We start from the raw sequence: 16,553 nt of genomic DNA on the forward strand, positions 1-16,553 counted from the left end.
TTAGGCTCAATGAAAACTGTAAAAGAATTTTGGAACCTGGTTGATTGGTCTGATCTATTACTAAGTGTTTAGACAGAGGTCACGGCTGGGAAAAGTTTACCAAGATACTAAGCCCAAAATAATGCGGGACAGGGCCCGTATTTAGGTGGAACACTCGTTCAGAAACATCTAATTTTGCTAGTGGCCAGCCAGAATTTCCAGAAAGGAAAATGTAGTATTACATGGTGGCTATACTAATAAATGGCTGTCCGTGTAATACATAGATGGCCTGAGTGTGCCAGACCGGAAACTGCTCTTTTGGACTTGCTTTCAATTCTGGTCCCGAGCAGGGGGACCTCCCTCTATGATGTCCATATGCCGTCATAACAGTACATACAGTCCAACTCTCCATTCACAATCCTACGGACTTGAACAGAGGTATAGACCAGACACTTCACTAGTTGACATGGAAGACGGGGTGAAATATTAGAGAGGCAGGCTTACTAATCCTTGTAGCCCTGAAGCAACTGATGTTTTAGGGAGGACCCTAAATGGTTGAGGCCTCAGGGCTATTGCCCCTTTTACCGTCTCTATAATCGACTATGACAATTTCTTTCTTGCAGTGTTTTTTCTTACTCCGAGCATAGCTTCAACCAGAAAGGCAACCAAATGTTTCCCATATGGAAATCCATAGTGATCGGTGAGGTGCCCATTCCTGAGACCTTCTCTCTTGTCCAAATTCAAGAGGATCCTAGTACTCTCTAAAGCTCCAGTGGTGGTCGTCTTTCTGAGCTTGTGTAATGGACACAAACTGATCGTCTGAACGTACACTTCTGGCAATCAGCGCAGCTTTTTGATAAAGGCCCTGTTTGCTTTTGGGACTTTTAAAGAGCTGGCTAGACAAAAGTGTCCTGGACCTCCTGAGGACTTTAGAAACGATTTCAATTAGGATAGCAGTAAGGGTATGTTCACACAGAAACTCAAAAACATCTGAAAATACGGAGCTGTTTTCAAGGGAAAACAGCAACTGATTTTTAGAAGTTTTTTAAAGAGGCTCTGTCACCAGATTTTGCAACCCCGATCTGCTATTGCAGCAGATCGGCGCTGCAATGTAGATAAGAGTAACTTTTTATTTTTAAAACGAGCATTTTTGGCCAAGTTATGACCATTTTTATATTTATGCAAATGAGGCTTTCTAAAGTACAACTGGGCGTGTTTAAAGTAAAAGTACAACTGGGCGTGTATTGTGTGCGTACATCTGGGCGTTTTTACTTCTTTTACTAGCTGGGCGTTGTGAATAGAAGTGTATGATGCTGACGAATCAGCATCATCCACTTCTCTTTGTTACCACCCAGCTTCTGGCAGTGCACAGACACAGCGTGTTCTCGAGAGATCACGCTGTGACGTCACTCACAGGTCCTGCATCTTGTCGGACGAGCGAGGACACATCGGCACCAGAGGCTACATTTGATTCTGCAGCAGCATCGGCGTTTGCAGGTAAGTCGATGTAGCTACTTACCTGCAAACGCTGATGCTGCTGCAGAATCAACTGTAGCCTCTGGTGCCGATGTGTCCTCGCTCGTCTGACACGATGCAGGACCTGGGGCAGGAGGTGACGTCACAGCGTGATCTCTCGAGAACACGCTGTGTGTCTGCACTGCCAGAAGCTGGGTGGTAACGAAGAGAAGTGGATGATACTGATTCGTCAGCATCATACACTTCTATTCACAACGCCCAGCTAGTAAAAGTAAAAACGCCCAGATGTACGCACATAATACACGCCCAGTTGTACTTTAGAAAGCCTAATTTACATAAATATAAAAATGGTCATAACTTGGCCAAAAATGCTCGTTTTTAAAAAAAAAACAAAAAACGTTACTCTTATCTACATTGCAGCGCAGATCTGCTGCAATAGGAGATAGGGGCTGCAAAATCTGGTGACAGAGCCTCTTTAAGCCACTTGCATTTTTTGCAGTGTTTCATAGAGTCTATGAAAAACAGCTCCAAAAACGTCCCAAGAAGTAACATGCACTTCTTTTTCGCGGCCGTTTTTCTTAACAGCCACGTAAAAAAACGGACCAACGGAACGCCGTTTTTCCCATTGAAATCAATGGGCAGATGTTTGGAGGTGTTCTGCTTCCGATTTTTCGGCTGTTTTTCGGGCGTCTACGGCCCGAAAAACGGCTGAAAATAGGCCGTGTGAACATACCCTAAGGATATCAGGACCAAGACCCTCAATAGAAATGATCATCCTCATAGAAAATGTATTTCCATACTGTGATACGTATTCATAATTATTTTTTATTACACTTGGATAAATCATAGAGCGGTCATTGTCTGTGGGAATCTCTAGCTGCCAAACCCCATTGTAGCCAACATAGCCCCTACCCCAGTAGCTCCGCTACTATAATGTGTGGCTGAACCGGTGATCCCTGTGCTAAAACAAAATGGATGGATTGGTTCATCTTGGTTGTCGCTTTGCATGGTTGTACTGCTCTTACCTCGCCAGCTCCTTGAAAGACAAATTTATGGTTGGACAGCTTGGTATTTGTGATCCTGAGCGCAGCCAAAAGACCAGCCACGGCCACCGACGCCGTCCCTGGAACACAACACAGGGGACAAGATATCACTGGAATGTCATAAGTAATACCCTCCAAAATACATATATATATATATATATAGATATATATATATATATATATATATATATATATATATATATATATACCCTCTAAACATCCTGATCTCAGACCTATATTCTTCAGACTATGCAGAGAGCAAAGATGGATAATAAACTCTAAATAGGCAATCGTTTAATAATGAGGCCTTCATCCAAATCAATTATCTAATTAGATACTGGAAAATGACAAGGCAAGAAATGAGAATATTCTTTACATCTAGATTTTCATATAACCAATGATTTACTTATTTGGTGCGATCTTTAGTTATTTCATGACCTATGCTAATTCACTTAGGCATTAAAAATTTTGCTGGCTTCCTGTTAGCTCTCAGGCTGCATAACCGAATATCTCACTGTTGCCCCCTGCTGGGTCAGTGTATGTAAAGCAAATGCTCTGTTTGGGTGCTTTGCTGGGGCTGGGTGCTTTGTAGAGGTAAAACTGAACAGAAATTAGTAGCCTCATTAAGAAAATAAACAAAAAATATTCCTGGAATATATAAGACATGATGTCGCTTAGGATCACTGGAAGTAGAAAAGAAGCAGTCGCTGGAAGTGGAAGGTAAAATTAATAAAGTAAAATACAAGAAAATATCTGAGGAAAACCTGCTGCAGTCCGCAAGAGAACTAAACCGAACTTGGTGACGGGCGGCAAGCTGGGCAATTGCCAAAGACACCTACTTCCTAGCTAGACCCCGAACACAGGACCCCAAAAGCAACCTGAAGGTGGAGTGGGAAAAACAATCTGTAAAGCGATTGAAATGTCAAGTCTTCATAGACACAGGGGCAATGAGGAGGTGGTAGGTATGTGTGAGGGTTCAGGGAAAAAAAACAGTAGAAGTGAGGAGGAATGGTGGGCTCGGTATCTCTGTTCTCTAGATTGGTGGGGGTCATATCCTGTGGATAGGTGATAATTGTAGAATTGTTATTATTTCAAATGACATAATAACATGAAACAGAGACCTGCACCAGATGATGTCGTAATCATACAACCACTGGGTGGAGATCAGAAAATGCAGAGGCCTCAGCAACTCCACTAAGATTATTACCATATTATGTGACATTAACGTAAAAGGAATTTACACCTCGTGATTACAGCTGCTCTGGATCTAGAAGAACTAGAATGTCATTCTTAGATTTTAACTTTCTAATAAAGAAACCATTATAAAGAACTGTCCGGACGCCCATCGTGTCATAAAGGGTGACGTAAACTGGTTACAAAAAGGGAAAAACACAGTCATAGAGGACACTGAGGGGGATGGTATAAATCAAATGGCAACTCAAAAGAGGAGAGTTATTTATTAGCATTATTATTTACAAAGGATACTTGTCTATAAGAGGCAGTAATATAGTAGTTATATTTTTATACATAGGGGGCAGTATTATAGTAGTTATATTCTTGTATATAGAGAGCAGTATTATAGTAGTTATATTTTTATACATAGGGGGCAGTATTATAGTAGTTATATTCTTGGTCATTGGGGGCAGTATTATAGTAGTTATATTCTTGTATATAGGAGCAGTATTATAGTAGTTATATTCTTGTATATAGGAGCAGTATTATAGTAGTTATATTCTTGTATATAGGAGGCAGTATTATAGTAGTTATATTCTTGTATATAGGAAACAGTATTATAGTAGTTATATTCTTGTATATAGGAGCAGTATTATAGTAGTTATATTCTTGTATATAGGAGGCAGTATTATAGTAGTTATATTCTTGTATATAGGAGGCAGTATTATAGTAGTTATATTCTTGTATATAGGAGGCAGTATTAGGGCGGGTTCACACATGGCGGAATTTCACTTAAATTCCGCTGCGGACACTCCGCAGCGTTAATCCGCAGCGGAGCCGTTTCTCCATTGACTTTCACTTTAATTTAGCAGTGTTCGTTTACACGATGCGTACAATTCCGCTGCGGAGCATAGGCTGCGGAGCGGAATTTGGTGTCCGCAGCATGCTCTGTCTGTTGCGGAGCAGTGGCGGACTGGTTGCGGACTCATGGCGGAATTTCTCCATTGACTTCAATGGAGAGTCAAAATTCCGCAATGAAGTCCGCAGATCTTATGTGTGCTGCGGAGCGTATTGTTTTTACTACCATGACATTTCTTCATTCTGGCTGGACCTATGTATTTCTAGGTCTACAGCCAGACTGAGGAAGTCAATGGGGCTCCCGTAATGACGGGAGCGTTGCTAGGAGACGTCTGTAAATAGTCACTGTCCAGGGTGCTGAAAGAGTTACGCGATCGGCAGTAACTGTTTCTGCACCCGGGACAGTGACTACCGATCTCAATATACATGTATCTGTAAAAAACAATATAAGTTCATACTTACCGAGAACTCCCTGCGTCTGTCTCCAGTCCGGCCTCCCAGGATGACGTTTCAGTGTAAGTGACGGCTGCAGCCAATCACAGGCCAAGCACAGGCTGCAGCGGTCACATGGACTGGAGCGTCATCCAGGGAGGTCGGGCCGGATGCCGAAAGAGGGACGCGTCACCAAGACAACGGGCGGTAAGTATGAATTTCTTTGACTTTCACTAGGGAAAGTGCTGTCCCTTCTCTCTATCCTGCACTGAATAGGGAGAAGAGAAGCACTTTTCCTGCAGTCCGCAGCGGCCAGTCCGCATCAATTTTCTGCACATTTTGTGCAGATCCGCTGCAGAATCTGCAACGCAGATTCTGTGCGGCATTGATGCGGACAGTTGCGGAGGAATTCCGCCATGTGTGGTCATGCCCTTATAGTAGTTATATTCTTGTACATTGGGGCAGTATTATAGTAGTCATATTCTTGTACATAGGGGGCAGTATTATAGTAGTTATATTCTTGTATATAGGGGGCAGTATTATAGTAGTTATATTCTTGTACATAGGAGCAGTATTATAGTAGTTATATTCTTGTATATAGGGGCAGTATTATAGTATTTATATTCTTGTATATAGGAGCAGTATTATAGTAGTTATATTCTTGTATATAGGGGGCAGTATTATAGTAGTTATATTCTTGTACATAGGGAGCAGTATTATAGTAGTTATATTTTTATACATAGGGGGCAGTATTATAGTAGTTATATTCTTGGTCATTGGGGGCAGTATTATAGTAGTTATATTCTTGTATATAGGAGCAGTATTATAGTAGTTATATTCTTGTATATAGGAGGCAGTATTATAGTAGTTATATTCTTGTATATAGGGAGCAGTATTATAGTAGTTATATTCTTGTATATAGGAGCAGTATTATAGTAGTTATATTCTTGTATATAGGAGGCAGTATTATAGTAGTTATATTCTTGTATATAGGAGGCAGTATTATAGTAGTTATATTCTTGTATATAGGAGGCAGTATTATAGTAGTTATATTCTTGTACATTGGGGCAGTATTATAGTAGTCATATTCTTGTACATAGGGGGCACTATTATAGTAGTTATATTCTTGTATATAGGGGGCAGTATTATAGTAGTTATATTCTTGTACATAGGAGCAGTATTATAGTAGTTATATTCTTGTATATAGGGGCAGTATTATAGTATTTATATTCTTGTATATAGGAGCAGTATTATAGTAGTTATATTCTTGTATATAGGGGGCACTATTATAGTAGTTATATTCTTGTATATAGGAGCAGTATTATAGTAGTTATATTCTTGTACATAGGAGGCAGTATTATAGTAGTTATATTCTTGTATATAGGGGCAGTATTATAGCAGTTATATTCTTGTATATAACGGGCAGTATTATAGTAGTTATATTCTTGTATATAGGGGGCAGTATTATAGTAGTTATATTCTTGTATATAGGGGCAGTATTATAGTAGTTATATTCTTGTATATAGGAGCAGTATTATAGTAGTTATATTCTTGTATATAGGGGGCAGTATTATAGTAGTTATATTCTTGTATATAGGGACAGTATTATAGTAGATATATTCTTGTATATAGGGACAGTATTATAGTAGTTATATTCTTGTATATAGGGGCAGTATTATAGTAGTTATATTCTTGTATATAGGGAGCAGTATTATAGTAGTTATATTCTTGTATATAGGGGCAGTATTATAGTAGTTATATTCTTGTATATAGGGGGCAGTATTATAGTAGTTATATTCTTGTATATAGGAGCAGTATTATAGTAGTTATATTCTTGTATATAGGAGGCAGTATTATAGTAGTTATATTCTTGTATATAGGAGGCAGTATTATAGTAGTTATATTCTTGTATATAGGAGGCAGTATTAGGGCGGGTTCACACATGGCGGAATTTCACTTAAATTCCGCTGCGGACACTCCGCAGCGTTAATCCGCAGCGGAGCCGTTTCTCCATTGACTTTCACTTTAATTTAGCAGTGTTCGTTTACACGATGCGTACAATTCCGCTGCGGAGCATAGGCTGCGGAGCGGAATTTGGTGTCCGCAGCATGCTCTGTCTGTTGCGGAGCAGTGGCGGACTGGTTGCGGACTCATGGCGGAATTTCTCCATTGACTTCAATGGAGAGTCAAAATTCCGCAATGAAGTCCGCAGATCTTATGTGTGCTGCGGAGCGTATTGTTTTTACTACCATGACATTTCTTCATTCTGGCTGGACCTATGTATTTCTAGGTCTACAGCCAGACTGAGGAAGTCAATGGGGCTCCCGTAATGACGGGAGCGTTGCTAGGAGACGTCTGTAAATAGTCACTGTCCAGGGTGCTGAAAGAGTTACGCGATCGGCAGTAACTGTTTCTGCACCCGGGACAGTGACTACCGATCTCAATATACATGTATCTGTAAAAAACAATATAAGTTCATACTTACCGAGAACTCCCTGCGTCTGTCTCCAGTCCGGCCTCCCAGGATGACGTTTCAGTGTAAGTGACGGCTGCAGCCAATCACAGGCCAAGCACAGGCTGCAGCAGTCACATGGACTGGAGCGTCATCCAGGGAGGTCGGGCCGGATGCCGAAAGAGGGACGCGTCACCAAGACAACGGGCGGTAAGTATGAATTTCTTTGACTTTCACTAGGGAAAGTGCTGTCCCTTCTCTCTATCCTGCACTGAATAGGGAGAAGAGAAGCACTTTTCCTGCAGTCCGCAGCGGCCAGTCCGCATCAATTTTCTGCACATTTTGTGCAGATCCGCTGCAGAATCTGCAACGCAGATTCTGTGCGGCATTGATGCGGACAGTTGCGGAGGAATTCCGCCATGTGTGGTCATGCCCTTATAGTAGTTATATTCTTGTACATTGGGGCAGTATTATAGTAGTCATATTCTTGTACATAGGGGGCAGTATTATAGTAGTTATATTCTTGTATATAGGGGGCAGTATTATAGTAGTTATATTCTTGTACATAGGAGCAGTATTATAGTAGTTATATTCTTGTATATAGGGGCAGTATTATAGTATTTATATTCTTGTATATAGGAGCAGTATTATAGTAGTTATATTCTTGTATATAGGGGGCAGTATTATAGTAGTTATATTCTTGTACATAGGGAGCAGTATTATAGTAGTTATATTTTTATACATAGGGGGCAGTATTATAGTAGTTATATTCTTGGTCATTGGGGGCAGTATTATAGTAGTTATATTCTTGTATATAGGAGCAGTATTATAGTAGTTATATTCTTGTATATAGGAGGCAGTATTATAGTAGTTATATTCTTGTATATAGGGAGCAGTATTATAGTAGTTATATTCTTGTATATAGGAGCAGTATTATAGTAGTTATATTCTTGTATATAGGAGGCAGTATTATAGTAGTTATATTCTTGTATATAGGAGGCAGTATTATAGTAGTTATATTCTTGTATATAGGAGGCAGTATTATAGTAGTTATATTCTTGTACATTGGGGCAGTATTATAGTAGTCATATTCTTGTACATAGGGGGCACTATTATAGTAGTTATATTCTTGTATATAGGGGGCAGTATTATAGTAGTTATATTCTTGTACATAGGAGCAGTATTATAGTAGTTATATTCTTGTATATAGGGGCAGTATTATAGTATTTATATTCTTGTATATAGGAGCAGTATTATAGTAGTTATATTCTTGTATATAGGGGGCACTATTATAGTAGTTATATTCTTGTATATAGGAGCAGTATTATAGTAGTTATATTCTTGTACATAGGAGGCAGTATTATAGTAGTTATATTCTTGTATATAGGGGCAGTATTATAGCAGTTATATTCTTGTATATAACGGGCAGTATTATAGTAGTTATATTCTTGTATATAGGGGGCAGTATTATAGTAGTTATATTCTTGTATATAGGGGCAGTATTATAGTAGTTATATTCTTGTATATAGGAGCAGTATTATAGTAGTTATATTCTTGTATATAGGGGGCAGTATTATAGTAGTTATATTCTTGTATATAGGGACAGTATTATAGTAGATATATTCTTGTATATAGGGACAGTATTATAGTAGTTATATTCTTGTATATAGGGGCAGTATTATAGTAGTTATATTCTTGTATATAGGGAGCAGTATTATAGTAGTTATATTCTTGTATATAGGGGCAGTATTATAGTAGTTATATTCTTGTATATAGGGGGCAGTATTATAGTAGTTATATTCTTGTATATAGGAGCAGTATTATAGTAGTTATATTCTTGTATATAGGAGGCAGTATTATAGTAGTTATATTCTTGTATATAGGAGGCAGTATTATAGTAGTTATATTCTTGTATATAGGAGGCAGTATTAGGGCGGGTTCACACATGGCGGAATTTCACTTAAATTCCGCTGCGGACACTCCGCAGCGTTAATCCGCAGCGGAGCCGTTTCTCCATTGACTTTCACTTTAATTTAGCAGTGTTCGTTTACACGATGCGTACAATTCCGCTGCGGAGCATAGGCTGCGGAGCGGAATTTGGTGTCCGCAGCATGCTCTGTCTGTTGCGGAGCAGTGGCGGACTGGTTGCGGACTCATGGCGGAATTTCTCCATTGACTTCAATGGAGAGTCAAAATTCCGCAATGAAGTCCGCAGATCTTATGTGTGCTGCGGAGCGTATTGTTTTTACTACCATGACATTTCTTCATTCTGGCTGGACCTATGTATTTCTAGGTCTACAGCCAGACTGAGGAAGTCAATGGGGCTCCCGTAATGACGGGAGCGTTGCTAGGAGACGTCTGTAAATAGTCACTGTCCAGGGTGCTGAAAGAGTTACGCGATCGGCAGTAACTGTTTCTGCACCCGGGACAGTGACTACCGATCTCAATATACATGTATCTGTAAAAAAACATATAAGTTCATACTTACCGAGAACTCCCTGCGTCTGTCTCCAGTCCGGCCTCCCAGGATGACGTTTCAGTGTAAGTGACGGCTGCAGCCAATCACAGGCCAAGCACAGGCTGCAGCGGTCACATGGACTGGAGCGTCATCCAGGGAGGTCGGGCCGGATGCCGAAAGAGGGACGCGTCACCAAGACAACGGGCGGTAAGTATGAATTTCTTTGACTTTCACTAGGGAAAGTGCTGTCCCTTCTCTCTATCCTGCACTGAATAGGGAGAAGAGAAGCACTTTTCCTGCAGTCCGCAGCGGCCAGTCCGCATCAATTTTCTGCACATTTTGTGCAGATCCGCTGCAGAATCTGCAACGCAGATTCTGTGCGGCATTGATGCGGACAGTTGCGGAGGAATTCCGCCATGTGTGGTCATGCCCTTATAGTAGTTATATTCTTGTACATTGGGGCAGTATTATAGTAGTCATATTCTTGTACATAGGGGGCAGTATTATAGTAGTTATATTCTTGTATATAGGGGGCAGTATTATAGTAGTTATATTCTTGTATATAGGGAGCAGTATTATAGTAGTTATATTCTTGTATATAGGAGCAGTATTATAGTAGTTATATTCTTGTATATAGGAGGCAGTATTATAGTAGTTATATTCTTGTATATAGGAGGCAGTATTATAGTAGTTATATTCTTGTATATAGGAGGCAGTATTATAGTAGTTATATTCTTGTACATTGGGGCAGTATTATAGTAGTCATATTCTTGTACATAGGGGGCACTATTATAGTAGTTATATTCTTGTATATAGGGGGCAGTATTATAGTAGTTATATTCTTGTACATAGGAGCAGTATTATAGTAGTTATATTCTTGTATATAGGGGCAGTATTATAGTATTTATATTCTTGTATATAGGAGCAGTATTATAGTAGTTATATTCTTGTATATAGGGGGCACTATTATAGTAGTTATATTCTTGTATATAGGAGCAGTATTATAGTAGTTATATTCTTGTACATAGGAGGCAGTATTATAGTAGTTATATTCTTGTATATAGGGGCAGTATTATAGCAGTTATATTCTTGTATATAACGGGCAGTATTATAGTAGTTATATTCTTGTATATAGGGGGCAGTATTATAGTAGTTATATTCTTGTATATAGGGGCAGTATTATAGTAGTTATATTCTTGTATATAGGAGCAGTATTATAGTAGTTATATTCTTGTATATAGGGGGCAGTATTATAGTAGTTATATTCTTGTATATAGGGACAGTATTATAGTAGATATATTCTTGTATATAGGGACAGTATTATAGTAGTTATATTCTTGTATATAGGGGCAGTATTATAGTAGTTATATTCTTGTATATAGGGAGCAGTATTATAGTAGTTATATTCTTGTATATAGGGGCAGTATTATAGTAGTTATATTCTTGTATATAGGGGGCAGTATTATAGTAGTTATATTCTTGTATATAGGAGCAGTATTATAGTAGTTATATTCTTGTATATAGGAGGCAGTATTATAGTAGTTATATTCTTGTATATAGGAGGCAGTATTATAGTAGTTATATTCTTGTATATAGGAGGCAGTATTAGGGCGGGTTCACACATGGCGGAATTTCACTTAAATTCCGCTGCGGACACTCCGCAGCGTTAATCCGCAGCGGAGCCGTTTCTCCATTGACTTTCACTTTAATTTAGCAGTGTTCGTTTACACGATGCGTACAATTCCGCTGCGGAGCATAGGCTGCGGAGCGGAATTTGGTGTCCGCAGCATGCTCTGTCTGTTGCGGAGCAGTGGCGGACTGGTTGCGGACTCATGGCGGAATTTCTCCATTGACTTCAATGGAGAGTCAAAATTCCGCAATGAAGTCCGCAGATCTTATGTGTGCTGCGGAGCGTATTGTTTTTACTACCATGACATTTCTTCATTCTGGCTGGACCTATGTATTTCTAGGTCTACAGCCAGACTGAGGAAGTCAATGGGGCTCCCGTAATGACGGGAGCGTTGCTAGGAGACGTCTGTAAATAGTCACTGTCCAGGGTGCTGAAAGAGTTACGCGATCGGCAGTAACTGTTTCTGCACCCGGGACAGTGACTACCGATCTCAATATACATGTATCTGTAAAAAACAATATAAGTTCATACTTACCGAGAACTCCCTGCGTCTGTCTCCAGTCCGGCCTCCCAGGATGACGTTTCAGTGTAAGTGACGGCTGCAGCCAATCACAGGCCAAGCACAGGCTGCAGCGGTCACATGGACTGGAGCGTCATCCAGGGAGGTCGGGCCGGATGCCGAAAGAGGGACGCGTCACCAAGACAACGGGCGGTAAGTATGAATTTCTTTGACTTTCACTAGGGAAAGTGCTGTCCCTTCTCTCTATCCTGCACTGAATAGGGAGAAGAGAAGCACTTTTCCTGCAGTCCGCAGCGGCCAGTCCGCATCAATTTTCTGCACATTTTGTGCAGATCCGCTGCAGAATCTGCAACGCAGATTCTGTGCGGCATTGATGCGGACAGTTGCGGAGGAATTCCGCCATGTGTGGTCATGCCCTTATAGTAGTTATATTCTTGTACATTGGGGCAGTATTATAGTAGTCATATTCTTGTACATAGGGGGCAGTATTATAGTAGTTATATTCTTGTATATAGGGGGCAGTATTATAGTAGTTATATTCTTGTACATAGGAGCAGTATTATAGTAGTTATATTCTTGTATATAGGGGCAGTATTATAGTATTTATATTCTTGTATATAGGAGCAGTATTATAGTAGTTATATTCTTGTATATAGGGGGCAGTATTATAGTAGTTATATTCTTGTACATAGGGAGCAGTATTATAGTAGTTATATTTTTATACATAGGGGGCAGTATTATAGTAGTTATATTCTTGGTCATTGGGGGCAGTATTATAGTAGTTATATTCTTGTATATAGGAGCAGTATTATAGTAGTTATATTCTTGTATATAGGAGGCAGTATTATAGTAGTTATATTCTTGTATATAGGGAGCAGTATTATAGTAGTTATATTCTTGTATATAGGAGCAGTATTATAGTAGTTATATTCTTGTATATAGGAGGCAGTATTATAGTAGTTATATTCTTGTATATAGGAGGCAGTATTATAGTAGTTATATTCTTGTATATAGGAGGCAGTATTATAGTAGTTATATTCTTGTACATTGGGGCAGTATTATAGTAGTCATATTCTTGTACATAGGGGGCACTATTATAGTAGTTATATTCTTGTATATAGGGGGCAGTATTATAGTAGTTATATTCTTGTACATAGGAGCAGTATTATAGTAGTTATATTCTTGTATATAGGGGCAGTATTATAGTATTTATATTCTTGTATATAGGAGCAGTATTATAGTAGTTATATTCTTGTATATAGGGGGCACTATTATAGTAGTTATATTCTTGTATATAGGAGCAGTATTATAGTAGTTATATTCTTGTACATAGGAGGCAGTATTATAGTAGTTATATTCTTGTATATAGGGGCAGTATTATAGCAGTTATATTCTTGTATATAACGGGCAGTATTATAGTAGTTATATTCTTGTATATAGGGGGCAGTATTATAGTAGTTATATTCTTGTATATAGGGGCAGTATTATAGTAGTTATATTCTTGTATATAGGAGCAGTATTATAGTAGTTATATTCTTGTATATAGGGGGCAGTATTATAGTAGTTATATTCTTGTATATAGGGACAGTATTATAGTAGATATATTCTTGTATATAGGGACAGTATTATAGTAGTTATATTCTTGTATATAGGGGCAGTATTATAGTAGTTATATTCTTGTATATAGGGAGCAGTATTATAGTAGTTATATTCTTGTATATAGGGGCAGTATTATAGTAGTTATATTCTTGTATATAGGGGGCAGTATTATAGTAGTTATATTCTTGTATATAGGAGCAGTATTATAGTAGTTATATTCTTGTATATAGGAGGCAGTATTATAGTAGTTATATTCTTGTATATAGGAGGCAGTATTATAGTAGTTATATTCTTGTATATAGGAGGCAGTATTAGGGCGGGTTCACACATGGCGGAATTTCACTTAAATTCCGCTGCGGACACTCCGCAGCGTTAATCCGCAGCGGAGCCGTTTCTCCATTGACTTTCACTTTAATTTAGCAGTGTTCGTTTACACGATGCGTACAATTCCGCTGCGGAGCATAGGCTGCGGAGCGGAATTTGGTGTCCGCAGCATGCTCTGTCTGTTGCGGAGCAGTGGCGGACTGGTTGCGGACTCATGGCGGAATTTCTCCATTGACTTCAATGGAGAGTCAAAATTCCGCAATGAAGTCCGCAGATCTTATGTGTGCTGCGGAGCGTATTGTTTTTACTACCATGACATTTCTTCATTCTGGCTGGACCTATGTATTTCTAGGTCTACAGCCAGACTGAGGAAGTCAATGGGGCTCCCGTAATGACGGGAGCGTTGCTAGGAGACGTCTGTAAATAGTCACTGTCCAGGGTGCTGAAAGAGTTACGCGATCGGCAGTAACTGTTTCTGCACCCGGGACAGTGACTACCGATCTCAATATACATGTATCTGTAAAAAAACATATAAGTTCATACTTACCGAGAACTCCCTGCGTCTGTCTCCAGTCCGGCCTCCCAGGATGACGTTTCAGTGTAAGTGACGGCTGCAGCCAATCACAGGCCAAGCACAGGCTGCAGCGGTCACATGGACTGGAGCGTCATCCAGGGAGGTCGGGCCGGATGCCGAAAGAGGGACGCGTCACCAAGACAACGGGCGGTAAGTATGAATTTCTTTGACTTTCACTAGGGAAAGTGCTGTCCCTTCTCTCTATCCTGCACTGAATAGGGAGAAGAGAAGCACTTTTCCTGCAGTCCGCAGCGGCCAGTCCGCATCAATTTTCTGCACATTTTGTGCAGATCCGCTGCAGAATCTGCAACGCAGATTCTGTGCGGCATTGATGCGGACAGTTGCGGAGGAATTCCGCCATGTGTGGTCATGCCCTTATAGTAGTTATATTCTTGTACATTGGGGCAGTATTATAGTAGTCATATTCTTGTACATAGGGGGCAGTATTATAGTAGTTATATTCTTGTATATAGGGGGCAGTATTATAGTAGTTATATTCTTGTACATAGGAGCAGTATTATAGTAGTTATATTCTTGTATATAGGGGCAGTATTATAGTATTTATATTCTTGTATATAGGAGCAGTATTATAGTAGTTATATTCTTGTATATAGGGGGCAGTATTATAGTAGTTATATTCTTGTACATAGGGAGCAGTATTATAGTAGTTATATTTTTATACATAGGGGGCAGTATTATAGTAGTTATATTCTTGGTCATTGGGGGCAGTATTATAGTAGTTATATTCTTGTCCATAGGAGAGGATAGACGTGTGCTTGTGAGCTCCCTGTTAGGACTATGCATGGCTTCTGACCCAGGTGGAGGGGAGGGGTCCTGGGCTGATGATCCTGGGAAAGCCCAGAGTCTGGAGTTTGACCTGCAGCATGGAGATGGTGGAGGTGATGATCTGGAAATGGTGGCTGGTGAGTCAACTGAATCTCATGATGTTGGTGAATTGTGCACAAAAATGACAAAGAAAAATATCTTTAAAATGGAAATGCAAGTTCGCAAATTGAGAACTGAAATTAACCAAGAGACTGATCCAAAGGCAAAGCTGATGAAATGTGAGTGTCTGGATGTTTGCACACGTGAGCTGGTTATATTGAAGGAGAAATTGCAGAAAGAATCATGCACAGTACCCAAAATAAAGAACTGGGCAATTGAGAACAAAAGGGAGACTAGAGCCCAAACTGTGAAGAGAAAAAATATCATTGCAAAAAAAGACACTGACTATAAGACTGTGTATAATATTGTGGAGCAGGGAAACCCTGGAAGATATGAGTGTGCGGTGGCTGGAGGATCACATCTCTCATCATGTGTGGGGTCTGTGCAATCAGCCAACACAAATGCTGCTAAAGCTGCAGAGAAATGTGTGCCAGCTGACGAGGGGTTAACTGCAGTAGACTCTATGTGCAGTACTGATGAAGTGAATGCGAGTGGCACTCCTGGGAGTGAGCAAGAAAGTGCCTCATGTCCTGATATTATAAGTGAGACCTCGCTCAGCGCGGTGATTGACAGTCTGATATCGGATGAACCAGTGGCACAGGCTGAGGCGGACATTGCAGACCCTGTTCTGGAGGTTCAGCCGTCCGCAGTGTCAGTGAATGGAGTGCAGGTTACACAGCGATCAGGAGCAGACACAGGAGGATCTGCAGTACAATCAGCTGAGGAGAGGTCCAGTCCTGACCCACCTGCTGACAGACCTCAGTACAGGAGACTGTTCTCCAGCGTCACAAGACCGACTAACCCCACACCTCAGAGGAGGAACGCGGTCAGAATCAGGTACTCAGGACCAGAGGAAAACCTCCCCTCCAGACTCTACATTGGGAAAGTTTTGTTGAAAGAGTTTATGAAGTTTAAAGCTTCTGAGGTGTTCGCTCTGATCCACGTTCCCTCCAGCAGGAATTATGACATCAGTTTCAAGCTGCAATATAGTCTAGACTTATTCTGGAGTATTTATAACGATACAAAGGAGCACGCGATGTGGGAGCATCTACATGTCATCCAGCTGACTAAACCCCAGGTAGTCACCGCC

General features: G+C 40.1%; 1 protein-coding gene across 4 annotated transcripts in view; it reads right to left on the reverse strand.

Annotated features, from left to right (window-relative positions):
- Positions 1-16,553, reverse strand: part of ME3 (malic enzyme 3) — a 335,644-nt gene that overhangs the window by 33,214 nt on the left and 285,877 nt on the right. For all 4 annotated transcript variants that reach the window (XM_075851433.1, XM_075851434.1, XM_075851435.1 and 1 more), the window contains exon 9: positions 2,481-2,578. In XM_075851433.1, the coding sequence (XP_075707548.1) occupies positions 2,481-2,578 (98 nt within the window). The remainder of the gene's footprint in view (positions 1-2,480; positions 2,579-16,553) is intronic.

Source organism: Rhinoderma darwinii, chromosome 2, assembly GCF_050947455.1.
Source record: "Rhinoderma darwinii isolate aRhiDar2 chromosome 2, aRhiDar2.hap1, whole genome shotgun sequence".
Lineage (NCBI taxonomy): Eukaryota > Metazoa > Chordata > Amphibia > Anura > Rhinodermatidae > Rhinoderma > Rhinoderma darwinii.